Source organism: Zootermopsis nevadensis, unplaced genomic scaffold, assembly GCF_977971745.1.
Source record: "Zootermopsis nevadensis isolate Lab colony 2312 unplaced genomic scaffold, Znev_1.0 Znev_ptg000002l, whole genome shotgun sequence".
NCBI lineage: Eukaryota > Metazoa > Arthropoda > Insecta > Blattodea > Termopsidae > Zootermopsis > Zootermopsis nevadensis.
In genome coordinates this window covers 21,453,466-21,478,519 of record NW_028259134.1, presented here as the reverse complement: position 1 = coordinate 21,478,519, position 25,054 = coordinate 21,453,466, and the positions used below count along the sequence as shown (strand labels likewise).

Here is a 25,054-nt window from a genome sequence, read left to right as displayed (position 1 = left end):
TATGTAATTTGGTCATAAATATTAATAACTTATTTTAAGTTTTGTGAAAATCAGTTGTATTAGGTAGTGGTGAGATAATCTGTCGAGTTACTAGCAAGAGAATATTTTTTAATCAAGAAATAAAAATATTTTGAATGAAAGGTCTTTGTGGTGGCATTAGGCTATTCTGGTGCATTTTAGTGAACATGTGAAGTTTTAAAATACTTTGATTATATTTAATTAAATTGTGCGTATGAAACTTACAGCAAAACAACCAAATGTAATTTAAAAATCAAAATTTTTTGTGTTTAAATTACCAGTAGAAGCCAAGTGTATGGATAAATGAACTATGGGAGGGATAGAAATTATGGTGAGGAGAATATTATCAATTACACTGATCAATATGCATCATCTCATCATGCTGACAACTTTGCCTGCATCTTTTCTATATCTTGTCTTTCATAGCAAACTTTCTTATAGAAACTGTCAGGAAGATGGAGAAAGCAGCTCACATGCTAACAATATTTTCTAACATTTGTTTCCTTTTTAATGCTGCTTGAATTCAGGTGATGAACATAGTTCAAGTGAGTTTGTGCATGTGATTCAGAACTTAACGGTTTGCATGTTCTTATGTTTGTTTATTTGATTCTTCTAATTCTGGAATATAATTTATTTTTGAAAAATGGAAGAATTGGAGCATTAATATTTTGAAAAATAACTGCATTGTTTCTTATGAGTGGTACCAATTGAAATGCATCGCTTAAATTCGTGTTCTGTCATCATATGCATGTTATAAGAACATGTACATTTTTGTGTGGATGTACTAAATTAAGTTCTGAAGTCTCAGTGTTGGACTGGCTAATTTTATTTACTTTTTATATCAATATCAGTATGTTAAAAAGAAATGTTTACTGAAACATGTAATCTTGTAAATATATAACATTTTCTGTATTTAAGTTGACTGACTGTCGGTTGTTACTACTAGTGTATGTTAAATTTAATTTAAGGGGTATAAATTTGTGTGTTTGCTACACTCATTCGAGTACATTTTTACTACAAATGCTTTTGCATTGGCTTTGGAAACCCTGTTGTGTACTTGCATAACTTTTGGTTTGTTTGATGGCTGCTCTGAAGTTTTATTTTTATGTTATTTTGAACAAGCTAAAACAAAGATTTGTGGTAAAAATGTAATGCCTTCTTTCCTATAAGTATTTTGAACTGTTCAGAGGTGCTAGTATACATTATAAATTAATAATTGTCTTGTTGTGTGCTGTGGGGAGCCTTACTAATTGTGGTGGAAGGCTTACAATCTGTGCCATGAATCAGCGTGATTGAGTATGTAATTTGTCCTTGAAGTTGATACAGAAGGGGTTAAAAAGATTGCTGATCTATTTCTACGCATAATTTTTGGTAATGTAAGCTTTCACTATCTGAAAGTTGTCATAGTTTTGCAATTTTATTTAGGTTTATAATTTTTAACACAAGGATAAGTGTTTCATACAAAATTTATAGGCATATTTTATTGGCTTTCAAATTTCACAGATGTAACACAACATTCTCAAATGATGAAATCTCTAACACTTGAATTCATTTTCTTATGCAAATAATTGTGTTTGTAAGATTTATTATTAAAAAGTATTGATTTATTGTAGCCTAGAATTGAGAACTTACCTAGAATTAGTCTTGTGAGGTGATGAATTATGTGCATGATATGGGTTGTCCTATTTTAGCTCGTCCTAGGAAGACACCAGAAGTTAGTGGAGGAATGACCATCAGTGCCATTACTTCACCGGAGCGGGTTGGTCGGACGAGGAGTCGGGTTGCAGGCGTTTCCCAGTCCCAGCGTAAGTTGTGTCTTGTAGTGGATGTTACGCTAGTATTGAGGTCTCACGGTGTTGTGCGCGCAGTAAAGAAAATAGTAAGATAGAATCTTTCTCTCGTACCTTTCTGTTTTTCAGTTCTTGTTTGTATTGTGCACTTTGCTGTGCATAAGCAGTCTACTGTAAACTTTGGCACGTTCGTAGAGTGGCTGCCTTTCAGCAGCACAACTTTCAGATTTCTCACTTTCAACTTTGAAGTTTCCTTTATTATTGTTCTTTCTGTACTTTTAACTTGTTTCAAAGATTGTTTGCTTATAACATTTTATCTGCACAGTACTAATGTAATTTCCTTCAGACTATTTATTTAAAACAGTAGTCTCCAAAGTTGCAGTTAATATAAAGGAATTGATAAATTTTGTAAATAATGCCAAACAACTTCGTTCATTTCATTGTTGAGTTCTTGTATCAAACAAATGTTACAGCAAGCAGCAGATCAGGATCCCCATCATCAAGACTGAGCTATGCGACATACTCGACAGCAAGTAGGGAAGGAAGTACAGGTGATGGTGTACATTCTGTGGGTCGGCCGCGCAGATTGTCTTCCGGAATACCCCGCTCAACAGGTGCAAGCCGTGATGGCAGCAGAGAGACGAGTCCGAACCGCTTTGGCATGACTGGAATACATGATCGGTCATTTGGTTCCAAGCTCTGGTGAGAATCTGATTCATGTCTGTAATCTGTACAAAAATTCTGAAAAGCTCTTAAAAATTTATCTTCAGAACCCTGGTGCTCTAATGTAGAGTTTTGTTTTTCAGAAACAGGAGTTGGGAACGACATTGGGCTTAGCCCACACTTCATTTTAAACGAGAAAAATGGAAACAAAGTTTAACGTGGCTGCTGTGGGTCCGCTTTGTAAGATTCTGAAAGACACAGATTTAAAGATAACAAACCACACATGATGTAGCCTAGCTCATAAAAATAGATTACGTTATTTTCATTATTCCACATTTTCTAACTTTGATCTAACTTTCATTTGAAGGATACATTTTGTGTTTGAATCAGACTAGTCAGTTGCCAGTGGTAAACATGACAGACATAAATAATGACAGTGATAGTGCTAAAAGATGTCTGAAAGCCTTCTTAATTATGTTTATAGTTATAATATTAACAAAATGAAGATTCATTTGTTATAAATACAGTAATACAAAAATCTGTAAGTGGCAAAAATATTCTGTGCGTGTTATTGAAGAGGCTTGTAAAATTGTAGCATGTAGGGGGTTAAGGAAAGGGCTTCCATTGGCGATAGAGCAGTTACTCCGTGAAACGCAAAACACAAATTGGCGTGACTACAACCTGGAATGGAGTCAGGTTAATGTCTGGGCGTATTAATTGATAGGCAAACAATCCATTACAACTTCCTGTTATGACATACGCTTTCTTGAAACAGGGGGCGGCCAGTCCATAGCATGAGCTCGGAACGTCCGCCCCAGCGACCCGTCATGGCACAGAAGATTCTACAGCAGAGCCGAGAAGCTGAGTCGGCCTTGGCGGATGCATTGGTGAGTCATGGCCATCCAGAATCGAGAAACTGATTGTTCCTTTCTGTAATGCCTGTGTTTAAATGTGAATTACGTTTTATTTGGCTGAATGAAACTTCAGACTTCGAACATTTTAACCCTTTCAAGCCGGAGTTTGCCTAAGTAATATTTAATAATTCAGTCCATACCTCAAAGAAAACAGAACATTTCACCATTACATAAGAAATTCATTAATTCTGTTTAAGGAAATAATCATTCTAAATTTTGAGAATTATATAATATCCATAAATACAAAATGTAGGTGAGTTATCCTGGTTCATATAGTTGCCATTATGCTTTAAAGGCTTATATCTGCCATGCCATAAGAAAATGTAGTACTTTCATATTACGTTGAGAGAAAGTCAGTCTCTAAGTCTATTTCAGGTGTTGGCTAACATTTTTGCAAACATCTGATGCTTCTGCGAACCTGGACCTTTATAATACTTGTAAGTACTTTTGTCCTGTCAAGTAGAAACACTTTCGCTGGGACTAAAGCAGCCAGAGTTTAGAGCTGGCCACTCTGTCGCGTCTGCACCTGAGGTTACGAATGTGTGTAGCTTTACGTACAGCCCTCCTATATACCTCTATGGTTCTGTGCTTAGGTACAATTTATACTGACATATCAATCAAGTGTAGTGAAGGGATGGAAATATTTCATTAAAGAAAATGACCTGGTCTTCCTCTGGTATGAACTGTTTCATTTTCTTTCCATTGTAAATACACATTCTGTTTTCACCATTGCTTTTTAAATGCAACGTGTCTGTACAAAATATGTGATACTTTATTATTACAGAGCTTTGACACAATGGACAGTGGTGATTTTGGGCGCAACATCCCCAACAGTAGGAAATCTTACCGCCCATTTGATGATCATTCGGATGACAGTGAGACATCAAGCGTTTGTTCCGAGCGTTCATTTGAATCGTACCGGAGGACATCAGATGTGAGTACAATTTTTTACTCATGTGGTGGTAGTATGGCCATATAGTTGTGCAGATGGCATGCTGTGCAGTGCCGTCTCGTTTGACTGTACCACGTAGAATTGTACGAGAAGTGACAGAATAATGAGGTTATTGTTTTGAGATTCAGGGCTGTCACATAAGTTAAGTAGGAGAAGGCGCTGAATTACTGGACTTTGTGCAGATATCAGTGTCATGTAGTACAATCCTGCGAATAGTAATGTTTGACGAGACACAGTTATGTGCCCATCATGTGAACAAGAATGTACTGCCAGCGTGGTGCCTGCTGTAGATTTTGTAGAATTCTAATGCAGAGGCTTTTGGTTGGTTTGAGCGGTAATACTTGAGCATGAGCTGATGGGAGTGCAGTTGTCAACAGATGCTTCAGTAGGACCTTGTTCATCTTATAATGAAGACTAGGAAGTTAGATAAATTTATTTCTTGTCCTATCCATAATGTTATCCTGGAGGTGTCTTAATCCATTGTGAATTTCTGAAATGAATGGGAATTTGCCCCTCTTTGAACTTAGTTTCCAACTTCAGATAAAATTCTTAATCAATTTTTATTGCTTTTAATCGTCAAGCTTGAGAAGATGATGTTTTCTTGTCAAAAGACACAGGTCAGTATTTTGTGTCTTTGCCACTAGGGGAATCCAGAAATTATTTATTGTAAATCTGTTTGAACATTAACAAATGTTCCCTCAAAAATGACTTAACATGTCAAAGAAATGTAAGATGATAATTTTTTGCCTCTGTGGCACCTGTTTTTACACAAGTAAAATTTAGTATTATAATCATGCATTCTTTCTATGCTCACCTTTTATTAAAATTTATTCTGTGCTGAGTGGGATTTGTGGTAGCCCGCAAAGCGAAATTGAAGCAAGCCATGACCATTTTGTGGCATGTTCTGTTGAGATCTTGTGATTGTTGAGGTTTTATGGTAGGAACGTTGTGTTCCAGGGAGTGTGAAAGATAGATCCAATGCTCAGCTCTTGCGTGTGTTGAAGTAAGAAACCTTTCGGTTTATCTCGTTCTGTCTTTCACGCTCTGCTGGACATTTGGCTGTTGCTGTAATTTGTTTTCATTTGCCTATTTTGTGGGGAGTGCATTGTTTTCTTTTTGTGGCTGGGCTGGAGTCTTAGGGCTGTATTACCTGCTGTAGTAGTAGGTTTGGAGTTTCTTAAGCCAGTCTAACAAACTCTCTTAACTGTGTTGGCACTCCTGCTTTTTATTTGCGAGGTTCAAACATAAGCCCAGAGACAACCTGTCATGATAAATTTTCTCGTGGTTTTCCACAGTACCTCCAAGCAGATTCCAGGAGAGAACCTAAAATTAGGCAGTGACTGTTTCCTTCTGTATCCTTTGTAATTAAACACCCTGTCATTCAGTTCTAATAGTCTGAGGTAATGACAGTGACATTAATTAATTAAATAAAACCCCTCACTGAGGATCTGTATTTCGAGATACACAATGAGCTCTTTTGTTTACTGCCAGTACATAATCATTTTTCGTCTACAATTCTGTGCTGAGAAGATTTAAAAATATTGCGTATTATGTGTACGGGACACATTGAGGTGTGAACTCAGTGCTGTGAAATTTTTCTTCCCTTTTGCATTCCTGTGCTCTAGTATAGGCTTATTTTGAGGGGTGTGGTTTTGGAATAAGTGTAATATCTGCTATTGACACATTAATGGCTCGAAGAACAAGCAGGTGGTCTTGCCCTGTGATCTCCAAATATTGTACTGCTGTCTCATCTGAGCTTCCTTTTTGTGGTTGGTTGTTTGATTACTGTCTTGTTTGTTTGATCCCTGTTTATGTTTTGTCCGCCCGTCTGCCTGCCCGCCCGCCTGACCCTTACTAACATCTTCCCCGTTCGCACATGCACATTCAGTCATACTCTTGGAGTGGCTCCCAGCAGCGCCTCTACAGGGACATGCTGGAATCAGTCAGCAAGGTAAGGAATTCGCAGTTCTGACAAAAATGAGAAATAGAAAGTTGAAGTTACGGATTTGGAGAATGGGAGTGGTTGTAGCTCATCTTCGATTTTTGAGCCAGTATCACATAGGCTGCAGTTAAACTTTGTTCTATCTGGATTCTTTGGTTTTCACTGTCCTTGAAGCTTCACACTAATTTGAGGTGCAGTTAAAAGTTGAAACAACTTCTGAATTGAAATTTTTGTAACATAATAATTGTGCAGTAGAATTTTATCTTCAATAGAAAGCTAAGAATGCTAAGCTTTAAATTTTACAAGCTAAGTATAGTTTTGAAAAAGTTAAAAAAAAATTTAATGAAACCTTTGGAAATCTTTCTGAAGATAATATCCTATATTTGTTCTGCTATAGATTTTGCCTGCCCAAAATGGGATGCATGTGTTGTTAGATGGAGGCATGTGGCTTAATATCAGGGAGGTAGTTTCCAAAAATGTTGTGGTGGAAGTGGGAGCCAGGTTAGAAAATGTTATGGTGCGTTCATGGTATTAAATTCTTCTGCTGTCTACTGCAGATAGTCGTGCAGAAGTTTTATTAATGTGCTGTAAACATCTCTTATTTGGATTTGAGGGAAGTTTTTACATTGATTTGTAATTTCTACCAAGAAGTGAGGGAATTTTAGTAAGGGAAAGGCTGTAATTGTCTGTAGAATGTTATATTCCTGCCAAACCTTTGATCTTTTCTCTTTACATTTAATGACACTGTAGTAGTGTAATGTGCTTGGCTGTTGTTGGATTGAGCTGTGTTGCCATTTTCAGCGTACTGAATTAAAGCTGTTGATGTTGCTGTGTGTTCAGGACATTACAGATATCATTGGTAACTGTGCTAGCACGCACTGGGCGGACCGCAAGGAGGGATTGGTTGGCTTGCAGAACTATTTTCAGAATGGAAATGCTCTCACAGGGTCAGAACTAAAGCGAGTCACTGACATTTTTACCAAAATGTTCATGGATTCTCACACAAAGGTGAGTCAGTAATTTAATTTTAGTTAAGTACATTTTGAAGGGGTTTGTTTAGAGTCTGCCCGTGGTCTCTGTTTTGAGCCAGGTGAATCCAGTCCATACCCTCCCACTTATTTCCCTTCTGCTAATCGCCTTCCATTTATGCTTAGGTCTTCCAAGTTGTCTCTTGATTTTGTACACACTTCTCTTTTCCCCTATGCATACTTATGCATGTCATCCTTCTTTATTTTTTCATCCCAAGAGTACAAATTATTGAGCTGCTCATCATGCAGCTTTTTCCTTGTTCCAATCACTTCATCACCCAAACGGCGATCTGTTCTCAAACACCCTCAGTCCGTGTTCTTTCCTCGACTTAATTTGTGAATGCAACAAGCAGCTGGTGTACTATAACATTTATATTCTGCACAGGTGTTCAGCCTGTTCCTGGACACACTGAATGAGCTGATTCTGACCCACAAAGCAGACATGAATGACTGGCTGTATGTGCTGCTGACAAGGCTTGTTAACAAGCTGGGTGGAGACCTGCTAGGCTCCATTCAGAACAAAATACACAAGTCCCTGTCTGTTGTGAGGTGAGCGATAATTTTGCATTTGCGACAAACTTTACATGAAACGAGTTTTCAAATTATCGTGGTAGCATATATGAAGATGGCTGTCCTCTGGGATCTTGCACCATGTAGTCTATTAGAAGTCTACTGACGTTTCGGAGATGCTTACTACCTTTGTCATCACCTCGATTGTGGAGGTAGTAAATACCTCTGAAGCGTCATCAAGCTTCTACAAGACTCCACGGCATATGTCGTCTCAGTTGACAGGCATCTTAAAATTTTTGTTTGAAAACATGGACAAGTTCATTAGAATTAAACAAATTTTGGCGCTTAGCTGATGTCACTGTGGATTGGAATACATTGTGTTCTTTCGGATCTAACTATGCTGTATGGCACATATTTCACCACCACATACACAAGTGTAATATGTAATTTATTTGCTATTGTGTTATGTAAGCTATAAATAAATAAAAACTGCATGCAACATGCATTTATGTTTCAATAAATGAAAGTGGAATTTAGTGTGTTCTAATTTTACAAGATGGTGTTTGATGTTACGGAGCTGTAGATGTGTAAGTTTAACAGAACTAGATTTGGAATATCCAGTGCAATGTAGTAAATGTATTTTCCATGTGCATTCTTTGGGAAAGCTCATTATTCTATGTGGTGAATATGAATGTTACAGATAAAATGTATTCTGAGCCATGTTTCTTAAAAAGTGTAATGTTTAATTAGAGCATCATGTACAGCAGGAGTTAAACTTGTTATGTGGATCTGTTTTTATTCTCGCTTGTGTAGGGAATCATTCCCAGCAGAGCTGCAAATGAATGCTGTTATGCGGTTCCTGGTGGATGGAACACAGACACCCAACTCGAAGGTGAAGGTGGCAATCCTGACATTTCTTACTCAGCTTGCCACATGCATGGAGGCATCGGCATTTGGCCCTGTGATCATCTCAGGCCGAGACTGCACACCTGTTGCCCTTTCTAAGATAATTGGGTGGACTAGTGATGCCAAGTCCAGTGAGATCAGAAGAGCGGCTCAGGCGGCCGTTATAGCACTGTTCAACCTCAACACACCTCAGTTCACAATGATACTGGCAGGCCTACCAACTGACTACCAGGTGAAGTTCTATGTCAGGCTAGCAGTCCAATAAGAAGACAGCAAAGTGTCTCAAAGCACTGGAAAGAAATTTGGAAATTATTTTGAAAATGAACAGATGACAATTTCATGTACTAAATTGTTCTGCTGTTGCAGGAGGCTGCAGCGACACTGGTACATAGTCATCTTCGCAGAAGTAGCAGTGGCAGTGGGAGTTCTCCTCCGTCACCATCAGTTCCATCATCTCATGTCACGTCCTCGCCTCGCTTGCAGTCACCTGGATGCACCACACCCCAACAGCTGCAGCCGCGAGGATCCTTGCGTGGCAACTCCATTGGAAACCTTGATGATGACAACTTGAACCCAGAAGAAGTGTACAGGTAAGTGATGCTAGTAAATGTGAACTATTTATTGTTTATTTACATGCAACATGACTGGTATCTATTGGTTCATTTAACCTTCTGTGAACTTCACTTGAGGATAATGTAATACTCGATGTTATGAGTGCCAAATTTGATGCGTCCCTATGTAGAGAATGGGGAAACCTTTATTCTTATTCGTATTAAACTTTATTATAAGCATTGTGCATATTTTAAAATGAAACTTGGGTTGCGATGTCTTGATGTCTGTATGCTTCTGAAAGCTTTGAACTGAAAAAACTTTCATTGGAGCATACCCTCAGTTTCTTCTAAAGATCACAAAATTACAGTTAGAAAGTGCATGTTTGTTTTCTTTGAATCTGAAACAGATATTTTCCAGATCATTTTCATTACATAATGGTTATATAAATAAATTTTTATTTTGAAGTTTTCGCTGTCCGTTGGCTGTGCTACGTTAATGCTACACTTGCATATGGTAGGGCAGTTACTAATATTCCTTGCCCCTAGAACTCTTCCCCCATCCCCACAATTTAGAAATGTTTTTATGTTTCTTAGTTTACTTGTTAAATGAAGTGTTCACAGCACTTGTTGCTTTCCAGGAATTCTTCATTCAGATCATACAGGAGTAGTATATTGCCCTAAACATTTCTACACTTGAAAGTACACACGTACCTCACTTAGTGACACGTTCCTCTTGAAGCGAACAACAATTTTCCATGTGTCCTCGTGTTATAATATTAATTTATAAATTTTTAATTTCTGGAAGAATGCTACACATTCTTGAAACTGAATTAAACATCTCATTTACTGGTAATTCTTATGATATTATAAATATTTTTACTGCTGGAACATACTGCATCTTCACATGATAAGTATGTTGTGCCCCATTTTAAAGGATTTGTGCTGTTGAAAACAAATGTTTGCAAAGTAAGAGTGTTTACTGGATTGTTGTAAATAAATTTCACTCTGAAAATTATTGTATAGCCTGAACTCTTTCTCGTGTACAGTTGTTACTGAAAGATAATTCTGTCTGCATGCTGTAAGATTTGACACACTGACGTATTTGTATATTTAAAGGAAGATGAGGCAGTAGATGTATAATTTTTGTGCGGCCCCCAGTTTTGCACATCCCATCTTTTTCGGTTTTATTGTTAAAGACAAATGATTTCTTTTTAGCGCATTTAGACTCGAACAATTTGGGGAAGTGAACATTGCTCACATTATGCAGACTAGACGTATGCAGTTATGATGAATTGTTTCAGATTTTGAAAGTTTAAACTTAAAAGGGCAGGGAGGATGAGTAGAGTAGTGATGCGCACATGTGACTGCACTTGCACTTTTGGAGCGGTATAACCTTCACATATACCAAAACCTCCTACTTCTGTTGTGGTTAAAATATTTTTTTGTTAAGAAAACAAAACGAACCCATGATAAAAATAAAGAGGATAATGGTACACGGCTTTTAGTTTGCTGTACCATTGAGAGATTTAGAAAGTCGCATCCAGGTTTCAGCAGGTTTATAAAATAAAGTCTTGCTCTGAAGAATAATGTTTACTGATGCAATAAATATTTCAGTCATAAAGTTATGTGTGACTAATCCTTAGACTAATAATAGTGCATTCTCTTGGAAATAGGGATCACATTTTTTGGAATTACTTTGATGAATAGTGATGTATGCAGTTATTCTTGGATAAACCTGTTGAAGTCAGAACAGCAAAATCCGCACAGAATGAATTGTGGACTGTGAAAGCCCTAAAAAGAGTGCATGAGATGTTTTGGAATATGTGAAAGCACTTTGCAGTGCAGTATTGAAGGAAAAAATAATTATTAGTTGAGTACTTTCTGTTTTTGTGCTGTTCAAGTTGCAGTAATTTGAGCTGTATCAAAGCAGCTGTCTGTTCTTGTGAGTAAACACATTTCAATTTCATGGCAGGACATCATTAAACTATAAAAGATTCTGTCACTCGTATATTACTAATCTGTTTCTGTCCTCAGATTAAAAGGTTTGGAGTACCTGTTCAGTTTACCCCGTTACAAACAGCTAATCTCATGCCAATGGACCAAACTGAGTACATACTCCCTACCCTTTTATTTGAGGATAGAAATAGATCCAGTTTCAGAATACCATAAGATGAACAAAGTCACCGGTAATAGCAATATCATTACAGTAGCTGGCCGGACTCATTTTGTTCAAAATATCGGTAGATTTGTGTCCCGAACGGTGAATAGCTGCAGTAACTATGTATTGTGTGGGGGTGCATGGCTGGTGGTCGCTGCACCATCATGTTTTGCCTTGAATTGAAGTATTGTTGTTTCTCTCCCAACAGCGAGCGCTGGTAAGTATCTCCATCTCTTTGTTGTATCTCTCTGCATCCGCTCACTGCACCAGTGGAGTAAAATTAAGCGTCAGAAATGGCAGGACTTCTTCGTTATATTTTATGGATTGGGTTTTGTGGCCCAAAAATACTTCTGAAATTATGAATAGGATTCCTTGGATGTGGGGGAGAGTCAGCCTGATGCCACTATGATTGAAAAATGTGTGACTTCTGGACTGTAAAAAATGAACATTTCTTTTTTTTCAACTAATAGTATAAGCAGACCACAGTCTAAATGAAAATAAGTTTTGAGAAGAACTTCGGGCACTTTCCTTCACGTGTTTCTCTCTGTGCTGTGAGGATTGTAGTTTTGTGTTACAGAGAACACATCTGAGAGGTGAAATTATTTCCCTCTGAGTTGAACATGGACTTTCAGAAGTCTTGATCATGTCAGATCCTCTCATTTCTCGTATATCTGTTACACGTTTTTATTTCAAAGTAAAATGTCTCTGAAAAAAGAGGTTTTGTGAAACATGTTTTTAGGCTGAAAATTTGAAGAAGAAAAGTGAGCCGATTTAAGAAGAAAGGATCAGTTGCCAGTGAGGAACTGATGTGCTCACACTGCCTGATGAAAAGTGTGGTTATGTGTTGCGAGCATTCTTCCTTAACAGAGAAACTTTGGGTATCATTACTTGGCATAACTGCTGGGTGTTACCCACTGGTGCAGTCACATTCCTTGCATATGACATCACAGTGAGCTGAGCGTAGGACATGTGAAAACATGCATTTGGGAAGATATTGTTAGTTGTTCCCAAAATTAGTATGTTTCTGTGTGCCTTATTATGTAAGCAATCTGATTGTTGTGTTGTGGTGTGAACACAGTTCTTGCATTCTTGTGGATGCTGTTTTTCAGGACGTAGTTTCCAAGGTCACAGTTTTCTTCGCTGTGTTATCTGTCTGGTTCTGTTATGTGACTTGTTTGAATGTTTCAATTTTATTTAAATTTTGTTATGAAAGAGTAAGAGTAAAAATGTGAGTGATCAACTGGAAACCATGGCAGTTGCAACTGCGGACATTACAAAGTGTATTTAAAGCTGCAGATGCATGTCACTGTTCTTTGTTTGCTTGAAGTATGGTTTATGTAGTTATTTGGTAGCGATTAATGCAACATTGGACTGAATTCAGAAGATTTTGACCTTATTGTATGGTAATATTGCATTTAAACTCCTTTATTATGGAACTTTCAGCCTGACCTTTAACTCCTTAACTCTGGAGTTTGTTGGTTGAGTAATATGTGCTACAGTGCATGGCCATTTAGACTGCATGTAAGCTGTAAGACACCTCCAATAAAAGTTTATGCCAGATGTTGATGACCTTTGATGCCAAACTGACTGCCTGGCTAACATGATCTGTTTTCGCTAGCTCAGACACGCAGCCTGTGTGCGTGCCTTTGCATTTAGTACATATGCAGGGCATGCGGAGCAACAGACTCTTGAAACAAGGTGTAGTTGTCGGCTAGTTAGGTTGTTTTATAAACTCTTATTTTCTGCTGTCATGTTTGTTTTCATTTTCAGGGATGTAGAATCAGTAGGTTACAAAGCGTTTGGGTTGAAATTGTGTTACATAAAATTTCAGTGGGCCTTGAAAATTGTTACAGAAAAAATCGGAAGGGTTCCGTAGGTGAAAATATGTGTTATATGAAGATTAAATGTGGAATGACATGATTTTCTGATTGTTTTATCTTCATCCTGTTGTCATTGGTCTATCCCACAATCAGCACATCATATTATGGTCTTTGTTGTTCCTCATCCATTGTTATTATATGAGGCCGTGCTCTCTAACTTGTTTTCCAGAATATCATCATTTAAAATGGCATTATCCAGGGTCTGCTCTATGACGTGAGTCAGTATGCTTTTTGCTCCACTATCCTGTACAGTAGTTTACTCAGGACGTAAAAATTAAACCACATTTTAAGCGAGACATTTTGATTTTTGAGCTTAAAAGAATCATCTGCCACATTAAACTGTAACACTGTTTTTACTGTGCAGGTCTTTGCGTCGCACAACAGCTGAGATTCAAAACTACAGCTTTGAGGCTCTTGGTTCTGGCAAATTGCTGGACCGTGACCGAGACACGACCTCTCAGGACTCTGGCATCAGTCAAATGTCAGCTGGGGCCGGAGACAAGATGGACACATTAGAGGAACACATGGAGGACGTGTCCGTTACCAGGGACAACTCGGTTAGTCACATGTTGGCTGGGAACAGAAACAAGATGAATGTTCTAGCTCTTGTCCCGAACTCTTTAAGTGCTCCCTTGATTTGAATAAAGGCATTTGAGCACACCTTCCAACCTATAGAAATGTTTTAAAGCATTTGTAATTTGACACGGCCTTCTTCCTTGTCAATTTTTATGTATCATAATTAGTCTCGTAAGAAAAACGTAATGTTCCCCTGTGGTGTGGCTCTCCCTTTTGTAAGGTGATGTTAATCGCCCACTGACTTTGGTTATCCAGTGATTGACGTTGGCTTTCTTTGATGACCAAGCTGAGTGGGTATTCCCCACCTTCTTGTTTGAGGAGGGAAATAGATTCACTTTCTGAAAGTTCTGTTCTGTTCCGAATATCAAATAATTGACAAAGTCCACACACCCAGTAATATTAATTTACTTCCAGTTTTTAAATAATTGCCCATAGAATCTCACAAAAATGTTGGTAAACTTCAGTCATGATTTGGAGTCATAGAATATGCAAAAATATATGTTTTCAGGACTTTCCTGCTTTGATATTAACCCATTGTGCTCCAATTTGGAATTGATTTATGAGTACAATTAAAAGTTCAAGTAGGTACTATGTGATTCTGATTGTATCTTTTCAAGTTAGTCTGTCCATTTGTATTTAATGCCTCATAACACAGCCCATTTTCTTAATTGTTTGTATTTTTTAATGTCATATTAAGACATGTCTCTTGGGTTGTTATGCCATGTAGTCTGACAGAAGTTTACTACATTTCAAATGCAGGAGGCAGCTCTGAAATGTCAGCAAACTTCTAGCAGACTACATGACATAACAACCCAGGGGACATTGATCTTTATACTCGCCACCATAAGAACCTGAAATTTAACTCAAACTGTAAATTACTGCCGTATTTCAGGGCCGATCGTCATCACTGTCGTCACCAACACACCGCCTCAACTCACTGCGGGACTATAACGGAATTGAAAAGTCTATGGCAGAGATCTCGCTGGATGGAGACAACGGCTTCATTCCTCATGGTAACTATTGTACTACATTGTACTTTCGTTGCCTGTTCACAATTGAGCCTCTTCAGCTTTTGTCATTCCAGAAACATGTTTCAGAGAGTCACCACCAGGAGGAGAGTGAAGAAGTTAGGAAGGTGATTGATGCTTTGCGGGTAGCAGAACAGAGTGGAGGAAGTCCAGGGTGCGAAGGAACAGAAGCAGAGCGTAAGGCAGTGCTGATGCAACTTATTCGCCTCATCAGGGAGTGTAGCACCCTCGTTGTTATGGAGAACTTCAAGTGAGTACTAATATTACCAGGGGTCATGAGTTGAGATCATTATATTGTTCCTTAAGATCATTTTATTCAGCATCTTTAATATTATTCTTATCATATTTTCATTCTGTCCAGTTCTGTGGCTCAGAATTGTGGAAATGAGGAGCTGATGATAATGCTGATAGGTTGGGGAAGTGCGTAGAAAATGATGATGTTCTTTTTTCTGGTTCGTGATGCTACGTGGACTTTTAGGTAGATAACGAGTGTGTGGGAGACAGTATGTTTCTGTGAGAGATTGGTATCTTCCTACAAGTCGAGTAGTTGAGTAGAGAAGTTGAGTAAATTCACTAAATCAGATCTATTGTTGCAGGACTTTGTTGAGGGTTTTGCTGGACCAGCTGACGAAGCCGGAGGGGTCAGTGCGTGCACTGGCTCTTACTGTGCTGGCAGAAATGTTGAAGAAGCCCTCTATTGGTGCCTGCTTCCATAACTATACAGAGCTGCTTTTGCTCAAAGTGCTACAGTCTCACAAGGACAGCAGTAAGGAGGTAATTTTGCTTACATACTAAGTGATTGACTTTGATGTGTGTTATTTGATGGAAATTAGCAATAAATTGTATGCACATTATTCTAAGTCATAGTTGATGGAAACAAACCTCATTTTGCTCAACAGTGATATAATTTATATATTAACTTAAACATAAAAACATTTTCATAGTGACTGAAGCCAGATTCCCCCCAAAACTTGCACACTGCCAGAACACACTCTTACCTTGTCAGCATTTTTTGCTACCAGGGTTTCCACCATCAGGACTTACTTTAAAAAAATTTCTGCATTGCACGAATGGCACACTTAAACAGTGAAGTGTCATAGATGGACATGGACTGTTATACTAGGAGCAGATACCAAATTGTCTTCCATAAAATGGGAGTAAAACTTTTCCTTGTGCTACTTAGTTTTTCTCTAGCAGAATAATTTCATTTTGTGCTTCAGAATGTACTTTGTATCTTTTGTGTTGTGACAGGTACTGAGAAGTGCAGAGGCGTGCGCAGCCACAATGGGAACAGTGCTGCCTCCTGATGTTGTGATCCGAGTACTTAACCCACTCATTACAACGGGAGAATACCCAGTGAACCAGGGAGCTATTAAAATGCTCACAAAATTGGTTGAACAGAAGAGCAAGGAGGTTATGGAACCACACCTTGCTGATATCATGCCAGGACTCATCAAGGTGAGCTGATACAGTGAATTTCACTTTGGAGGAGAATAGCTCATACTGCCAAAATCTCATTTCTTAGATATATAACAAATTTCTCGTTGTGTTACAATTACATTGAGCTTAGACTGATCAGCTGTATGTATGACATGATCTTGCCATCATAGCAGATTATAATAATAACATTTAGTCCCTGGATCCTGAATTTTTGCGCCACACTTCATTGGTGACAGGTTAGCTTCTTAATTTTATGGAAGTTTGAGTTTGAATGTAAGATTTGAGGTTTTCACAGCGGTGAGTATGAAGATTTCTGTCTTCTGGGTTATTGCGCTGTGTAGTCTGGTCGATGTTAACCGATGTTTCAGAGGTCATACTGCCTCTGTCATCAGGGCGATGAGTATGAATATTTCTGTCTTCTGGATTGTTGCGCTGTGTAGTCTGGTCGATGTTTACCAACGTTTCAGAGGTCATACTGCCTCCGTCATCAGGGCGATGAGTATGAAGATTTCTGTCTTCTGGGTTGTTGCGCTGTGTAGTCTGGTCGATGTTTACCAACGTTTCAGAGGTCATACTGCCTCCGTCATCAGAGTATGAATATTTCTGTCTTCTGGGTTGTTGCGCTGTGTAGTCTGGTCGATGTTAACCGACGTTTCAGAGGTCATACTGCCTCCGTCATCAGGGCGATGAGTATGAAGATTTCTGTCTTCTGGGTTGTTGCGCTGTGTAGTCTGGTCGATGTTAACCAACGTTTCAGAGGTCATACTGCCTCCTTCATCAGGGCGATGAGTATGAAGATTTCTGTCTTCTTGGTTGTTGCGCTGTGTAGTCTGGTCGATGTTAACCGACGTTTCAGAGGTCATACTGCCTCCGTCATCAGGGCGATGAGTATGAAGATTTCTGTCTTCTGGGTTGTTGCGCTGTGTAGTCTGGTCGATGTTAACCAACGTTTCAGAGGTCATACTGCCTCCTTCATCAGGGCGATGAGTATGAATATTTCTGTCTTCTGGGTTGTTGCGCTGTGTAGTCTGGTCGTTGTTAACCGACGTTTCAGAGGTCATACTGCCTCCTTCATCAGGGCGATGAGTATGAATATTTCTGTCTTCTGGGTTGTTGCGCTGTGTAGTCTGGTCGATGTTAACCAACGTTTCAGAGGTCATACTGCCTCCTTCATCAGGGCGATGAGTATGAATATTTCTGTCTTCTGGGTTGTTGCGCTGTGTAGTCTGGTTGTTGTTAACCGACGTTTCAGAGGTCATACTGCCTCCGTCATCAGGGCGATGAGTATGAAGATTTCTGTCTTCTGGGTTGTTGCGCTGTGTAGTCTGGTCGATGTTAACCAACGTTTCAGAGGTCATACTGCCTCCTTCATCAGGGCGATGAGTATGAATATTTCTGTCTTCTGGGTTGTTGCGCTGTGTAGTCTGGTCGTTGTTAACCGACGTTTCAGAGGTCATACTGCCTCCGTCATCAGGGCGATGAGTATGAAGATTTCTGTCTTCTGGGTTGTTGCGCTGTGTAGTCTGGTCGATGTTAACCAACGTTTCAGAGGTCATACTGCCTCCTTCATCAGGGCGATGAGTATGAATATTTCTGTCTTCTGGGTTGTTGCGCTGTGTAGTCTGGTCGTTGTTAACCGACGTTTCAGAGGTCTTACTGCCTCTGTCATCAGGGCGATGAGTATGAATATTTCTGTCTTCTGGGTTGTTGCGCTGTGTAGTCTGGTCGTTGTTAACCAACGTTTCAGAGGTCATACTGCCTCTGTCATCAGGGCGATGAGTATGAATATTTTTGTCTTCTGGGTTGTTGCGCTGTGTAGTCTGGTCGTTGTTAACCGACGTTTCAGAGGTCATACTGCCTCCGTCATCAGGTCGATGAATACACAGCGCAACAACCCAGAAGACAGAAATCTTTGAGTTTGAATGTTTGCCTGGAGACTGTCTGTCCTGACTGAGGTTTTTTTTTTTTGTAGTTTCCTCAGTCCCTCCAGGCTAATCCTGGGGTAGTACCTTACATTAGGATACAACTGACAGTTTTGTTAAATAAAACTGCAAATATATCACAGCTTCATTGATGATTCCTTTCAGTACATAGTACCACTGATATAGCAGATCTTTGTCTTGAAGACTAACTAATTGACAGGGCAAAAAATGTTTATCCTCTGAATAAGTGGAAGATGGCAGAACAGGTTAATATGGTGAGATTTTAGATTCTTGTGACAGTGAATATGAAGACGGCTGTCTTCGGGAGTGCTGTGCAATGTAGTCCAAAAGATATTGACTGGCATTTCATCGCCCAAATAATGGAGGCAGTAAGCACCTCAGAAACTTGGAGTCAGTATCTGCCAGACTAAACAGTGCAACATCTCAGAAGACAGCCAGTTCAATTATTTATTTCCTGTAAGAATAAAAAAAAATAACTGGCTATCCTGGAGTCATTATGTAGTCACAATACTAAGGATGTTCTATCTGAAACAGGCATATGACAATGAAGATAGCTCAGTTCGCAAATCAGCCGTGTTCTGCATGGTGGCTTTGCACTCGATAGTGGGAGAGGATGCATTGCAGCCGCACCTTGAGGCTCTGAATGGCAGCAAACTGAAGCTTCTGCACTTGTACATCAGACGTGCACAACAGGGATCCTCTGTACCCACCTCCCCCAAGAATGCCCCTCCATAATGAGATTGCAGGTACACCGTCTTTCCTTTCCATGAGACACTTGCTAGGTGATATACTTGTAATATTTCTGGAATAATTAGTTTGATTCCGATTAATTATGTGAGAAAATGTTTCTTGTCTAAATTCTTGTAATACTCGTAGTACTGTTTTTATCCTAAATGACTGTAAGATGAATTATTATGATTTAATCTTTGTTTTAAATGTTTTGCTCTTTTTCTGCATTCTCGAGACACCTGTTCTTCATTTCAAGATGTTGTCTGTTAATAATGATTTTTCCTACTTCATATTTGTGTTCTTTTAGCTTTTTTTAATTAGACCATCTGCAATTGCAGGTCATTCTTTCACTTAACTGTTTATTATGAAGTAAATTTTACTTTTCACAATTTCCTTCTGTATGGAGATTCAAATGGTAATTTGGAGGAGAGTGTGTTAATGATCAGTGGCGCAATGGTATCTTTCAGTACCTGCACTTTATCAGAATAGTCCCTCTCTAAACATCTTGGATGCTGTGTCCCTATCAGATAGTTGTGTGCACTTCTTCTGTTGTGGAGAAATACATATTTAGATATATTTTCTGGGAATACAGTCTTCTACATTACCATTTGACTCTCTGAGCAGGGTTTTAGAAGAGAGCTCTGAATAACGAATGTTACTGTGCAACAAACACTGAAATGAAAGAATGATTTGCAATAGTATGGATGGTCTTGTCACTTAAATTAAAGGAGCACATTAAAAAATGAAAAATAAATCAGCAGTATTTAGAGATAGCATCTTGCTAAAGAGAGCAGGTGTGTGAAGCGTTCAGCATGTAGAATACAGAGATTAAATTGTATGAACTCGTTTTATATTGATTTCGAATAAAACAGTGCTGAGTATTATTACACAAGTTTAAACAATAAACATTTTCTTACAAGGTTGATCAGCATATCAAACTAGTTGTTACGCAGATATTTCAAGGTTGTAGAACGTATTACAGGAAAAATAAATTATGAATTGAAAAAGTAAATATCCACATTTATAATTTTTGCAGTGAAGTTAATATCAGAGGGGAGATAAGTAGAACAGTGAAGTTAACTTTTATCACTTCGTGAAGGGATAGTTTTTTAATACACAGGAATGTGACAGTTGGAGAGGAATTGGAAATTTGTCGTTGCTTGACCTCTGAGGCTCCTGCTCGGACTTCAGATCAGGGATGTAATGGTTTGTTGCTACTGCTATACACAGCCATCTGGACTGCATGTAGGCTGTTGTTCAAGTAGTAAGTAAAATATCTGGAATTTGCAGTCAGAGACAGAGCGGAATCAAAGGACAAATGAGATCAAGATGGGTTACACAAGTGATATTAAAAATGGAGGTAAGGTGTGGATTGAAGAAAAAAATATGGTTCGATAGACATGATTGGAGACTTTTCATCCATCGATTCACACTCCTATGGAGACAGTAATATCAAGGACATCAGGGAAGTTTTGTCTCATTAATAAGATGTACGTATAGGTCTGTAAATTGTAATTGGATTTAAGGCCGAGCATGAGTATATACGGTGCTCATTGATACATGATTTTCTAAGTATGCATTAGAAATCTTAAAATGAGAAACATCTTGCTATATAATGTGCTGCAGTAAGACACAGTATGATTAAATTAGGAAAATGAGACAGTTTGCATTACTGGTAACTTATTTTTTATTACTGCTGAAATACAGAATTTACGTAAGTACAACGTTTCACTGTTATGACTAAGTTTGCATGCGCTGGGAGATGATATTACTGTTCCTGCAGGAAATGAGAGCATGAGAAATGTGAATTGCTGTTCTGTGAGTGGGAGTAACGTAGAGGTTGGTCGAAGGGGGACGGCCATCTCCGTGGTGTGCGTCAGGCCATTTGCTTCCATAGGGAAGAGATTAAAAAATGTTGAATGTTTTTGTTATTCTCCATGTGTTGTACCAACAGAAAATTTTATTGAAAAGTACTGTTACTCCGATGGTGTCCGATGTTTGTACTGATGGTGTTACTCTTGATAGATAATAGGGGGGGCTAACACTGATAACCATGCACAAGGCTCTGCATCTGCTGGAAGAATGGTCCTGGGAACAGCTGTGTTCTCATACATGTATTCAGAGGATTGGACATAAAGGTTCTTTGCATCTCTCTCTATTAATGCTCCCGATGAGTCAAGATATAAGAATGCTGTGTTAGCTGTAGTTCTCATTTTATGTGCATAGAATGGAAATAAACAGGTAAGACTTGTTGCCAAATATGTATCATGTAAATCCAGAAATGGGAGAAAAGCACTTGTTACAGCAGAAATTCTGAAAAAAGTACCCATGACTGAAGTGTGTTGCTGTGATTCGACATAATTAAATTTGTGTGTATAAAAATGATGAAGTTTGATTCGCATTATAGGCTGTAGCTGTTACATCAGACTTTTTCCATACTTCATACTTGTTGAGATTAGTTCTATCACTTATTTTACGTTGTTTCAGAGGGCCACAGTATTTGGGTCATGCAAATGTAGCGTAATTATTATTTAATTAATTATGGGCTGGAATTAATGATGCTTCATGCTTCAGTTTATTCTGTTTTGGTTTGGTTTTTGAAAAAACTTCTAAAGAATCTGCCCTCTTTGCATTGTGCATGCTCTGTTTTACATAAATTAGTGAAGCCTCTCAGCAAGTGTCTTAATTCACGAGTGTTCATTCAGACCGCTTAATCCATTTCCGAGCATAATGCTGTGAACCTTGAAGTGCAGGTACAGAGCTGACTATGAAATATTCATTATACACACTAGATTACATGAAAATATCAAGTACACACATAAACGTAAGTGAACAGGATGTAGCCCAAAATAAGGCAAAAACTGACAGGCATGTTTTCTGTATTTCATATTGCTCAACTAACCAGGCTTTGTTTCTGAATCATGACGCATTGGAACAGTGTAGAGACAGTTAATAAAAACTTTTTCTTGCACTATGGTGTGTTGATTTAAATAGCAGCAAGATTAATTTGAATATATTTTGTTCTGTTCCATTAGAAAAGTGGATTTCTTGTAAATTTTCAATAGTGGAAAACGCTGAGATAACATATTCTAACAATATTGCTCCCATAAAAATGGCTGTGCATTGGTAAGCCTGTCTTGATTAGCATTATGAAGTATAAAATATACTTAAACACACAGGTGGTTGCAGTTGGTCATATTTTTATTATTTCTGACAATATTCATGCTGTTTGCTGAAACATGTATGTCATTTCCATCTGAATTCACTCTGTACTAGATTGAACCTTTTGATCTTGTTGAAATAAGAACATACTGTTATCTTTGTAAGAAAGGAAAAACTGGAAGATGGCTGTCTTCTAGGTTGTTTCGCCATGTCTGATAACATTGGCAAGCTTCTACCAGGTGACATGGCACAACACCCCAGAAGACAGCTGTCTTCATGCTTGCCACCATGAGAACCTTAAATCTCACATGGAAAGACTTGATTACAATGCATTTTAATTTCAAATTATTTCTGGGTGTTTGCTGCATGTATGTGATACAAGCCATTGCTGATTTATTAGTATTGTAAGTAACATTGAGGATAATAATTAATAAGATGTAAAAAAACACTTAGTGTAGATATTTTGAGGCCTTTCTGTGGATGATATAGTGAGTTACAGGAACACTGTGATGTGACCATCGCTCGGCTATTCTTGTCCAGATTTGCGTTTCGCAAGAGAGAAACGGGATGGTACACTAAGGGAACTTGTTGCAGTGGTGCTAGTCAAAAGAAGCTAAGATGGCCGCTGTTTTAGTTTGAATCTTTTTTGACATTATTAACCCATTCAGTGCTTAACGTGATGTATTATTTGTCACTGCTCGGCATTGTGTGCGAGCGGTGGAAGGGTTAAAGCAATTTACATGTGTTTTATAAACTAACTGTTGCAAAATGAAAATAAGAAGCATTGTTTGTTGTCTGTGGGCTTTTGAATTTTGGTGCCATGTAGTCTTGTAGGTGGCTACTGACATTCTTCAAAAACATTGGTAACCATCCACAAGACTGCGTGCTGTGCAGTCAAGATCTTTGCTGCAAGAACCTTACATTTCAACAAATGTTGTTGCTTCAGTCTGCTTAACATACCAGTGTTACTGGGACTTGGCTTGATCTGTTGTATGTACTGAAATACTGCTGTCTCCAGGACTGGTGTAAGTTACATGCAAGGAACTGCAGAAGATTGAGTTAAAATAATTTTGTGTGCCATTTTTATAGCTGATGATGATATAGTGTATTGTTTTTTCCCCCCCAGTGTATGATCTGTTTGAGGTTTATTATATAATGTGAGACATAAATATCAAGATTTTAAAACAGTTGCTTTGTATTTTCTCTAAAATGACTGTGTGGTTATCTTTGCATTACATGTAATGTTGTGTTGCTGAAATATAGTGGGGGATTTGATACAGTTCAGAAAAGTTTATACTAGTGTGAGTGTGCATATGTTTGCATTATAACCAGTTGGAAGAATTCTTTCTTGCATTGTACATAGATTGTTTGTCTGCTCTTTGCTGTTGGGATTGAGACTGTACCATGTCACTTTTTTTTTCCGATGGTATGATAATGCGGTGATAACACAAAAATTGCTTCTTAGAGAGCTGCTTCTACATCATTTGGGATTTTAAGACATTATAATGTGCAAGTTATCAAATTGGCTACTTAACAACTAACAAATGCTAAGGTATTCTAGCATTGCTGATGTTTGTAAGATGAGAAACTATTGGTTTGATAGTTTGTGAACTATTGGACAACATTCAGGTACAGTCTTATGAACTGACAGTGTAACACAATTTTATATATAGATTTGTTTATATTATTATGGTCAAATTAAGATTTGATAAAGAAATATTGAACTAATTACAAGTTGGTTACAAATCTGTATCTGTAGGATGTAGAATTTCAGAGTTAAATGTGGAACAAGTTGATGAGCTGTTTTCTGAATGGGTGGTTTTGTTAATGTATGCAAGAAATGTGAAGGGGTGATTCATAACTTTCAAAACCCTCTTATCTGTTGCTGTATGTTGCTCTATTATTTATAGATATCTAATAAAGTATAGCAGGCAAATGGCTTCAGGTCAGTAAAGTGTCATTTGACTGGAGTTATCCAGGTGACTTGCCTGCACCGAGTGAAAAATGTCAAGTTAAATTCTTGGTTGCAAATGATAGACTTTTTCACTCCCCGAAAGCCTGCAAAATATGTTTTCTGTCATTGGGAACATAGGCGGTGAGATGTGCATTCATACAATTTACACAACATTTTTGTAAATGACAACGAAATTCATTTCACTCATGGCATTGACAAAGATTTATATCAGATTTAAAGTAATCCACTTGACACAGTTTAAGGGTTAGGAGGAGGCAGATATGGTTGTTCACACACACACACATACAAATACGTTTGTGATTCTAAGGATTTGTGACAGAATCTAGTGTATTTTTGGAGTATTTTCCTTGGACTTTATCCATCATCTGGATAAGAATTGTATGATACTTGGTAGCCAGAGTAATTTCATTTACTTTAAGCTTGAAAATGGAAACAAAGTTACCTTAGGTCTAGTGATTTAAACTACTATTATGCCACACAGAGTAGCCACCCCACTTTCATACCTGAAGTCAAAGATGGAGAAAAATATATGCATTTTATTCATATGATAGACATAATCCAAAGAAAATACTTTTAATTTATTTCCAAAGTTGTGCTGCATATTGCAGAAACTGATATGTTTGCCTGTAGTGTTTTACAGTCTAAAGACCAATTGTATACTGATTTTTGGTTGACCCTATATCTGACTGTAGGGATGTCAGTGCTCATTCACCACCATCAAGGATGAGGTGTCCTAGTAGCTGACATTTTGGAACATGATGTGTGTTGTGTATATTGCAAGCGCCAGAATATTTCTCATTAATGTAACTTATTAACAAAATATTACATAATGTATAATGATCAAATATTTAAAACTTAAAACCATTCCTTTCAGTTTGTTATGTGTCTG

General features: G+C 38.1%; 1 protein-coding gene across 11 annotated transcripts in view; it reads left to right on the top strand.

Moving 5' to 3' along the window:
• The window catches only part of chb (CLIP-associating protein), an 89,741-nt gene that overhangs the window by 64,521 nt on the left and 166 nt on the right, over nucleotides 1–25,054 (top strand). For 6 of the 11 annotated variants that reach the window (XM_087356267.1, XM_087356276.1, XM_087356236.1 and 3 more), the window contains 16 exons: nucleotides 546–563; nucleotides 1,710–1,823; nucleotides 2,282–2,510; nucleotides 3,247–3,358; nucleotides 4,170–4,319; nucleotides 6,226–6,288; nucleotides 7,120–7,287; nucleotides 7,693–7,856; nucleotides 8,631–8,955; nucleotides 9,090–9,313; nucleotides 13,677–13,869; nucleotides 14,781–14,901; nucleotides 14,986–15,166; nucleotides 15,513–15,690; nucleotides 16,168–16,374; nucleotides 18,834–25,041. In XM_087356267.1, the coding sequence (XP_087212393.1) occupies nucleotides 546–563; nucleotides 1,710–1,823; nucleotides 2,282–2,510; nucleotides 3,247–3,358; nucleotides 4,170–4,319; nucleotides 6,226–6,288; nucleotides 7,120–7,287; nucleotides 7,693–7,856; nucleotides 8,631–8,955; nucleotides 9,090–9,313; nucleotides 13,677–13,869; nucleotides 14,781–14,901; nucleotides 14,986–15,166; nucleotides 15,513–15,690; nucleotides 16,168–16,374; nucleotides 18,834–19,034 (2,648 nt within the window). In that variant the 3' untranslated portion in view covers nucleotides 19,035–25,041. Of the gene's footprint in view, nucleotides 1–545; nucleotides 564–1,709; nucleotides 1,824–2,281; nucleotides 2,511–3,246; nucleotides 3,359–4,169; nucleotides 4,320–6,225; nucleotides 6,289–7,119; nucleotides 7,288–7,692; nucleotides 7,857–8,630; nucleotides 8,956–9,089; nucleotides 9,314–13,676; nucleotides 13,870–14,780; nucleotides 14,902–14,985; nucleotides 15,167–15,512; nucleotides 15,691–16,167; nucleotides 16,375–18,833; nucleotides 25,042–25,054 lie in introns of those variants that run through there. The other 5 variants (XM_087356293.1, XM_087356286.1, XM_087356253.1 and 2 more) reach the window with 3 other exon arrangements.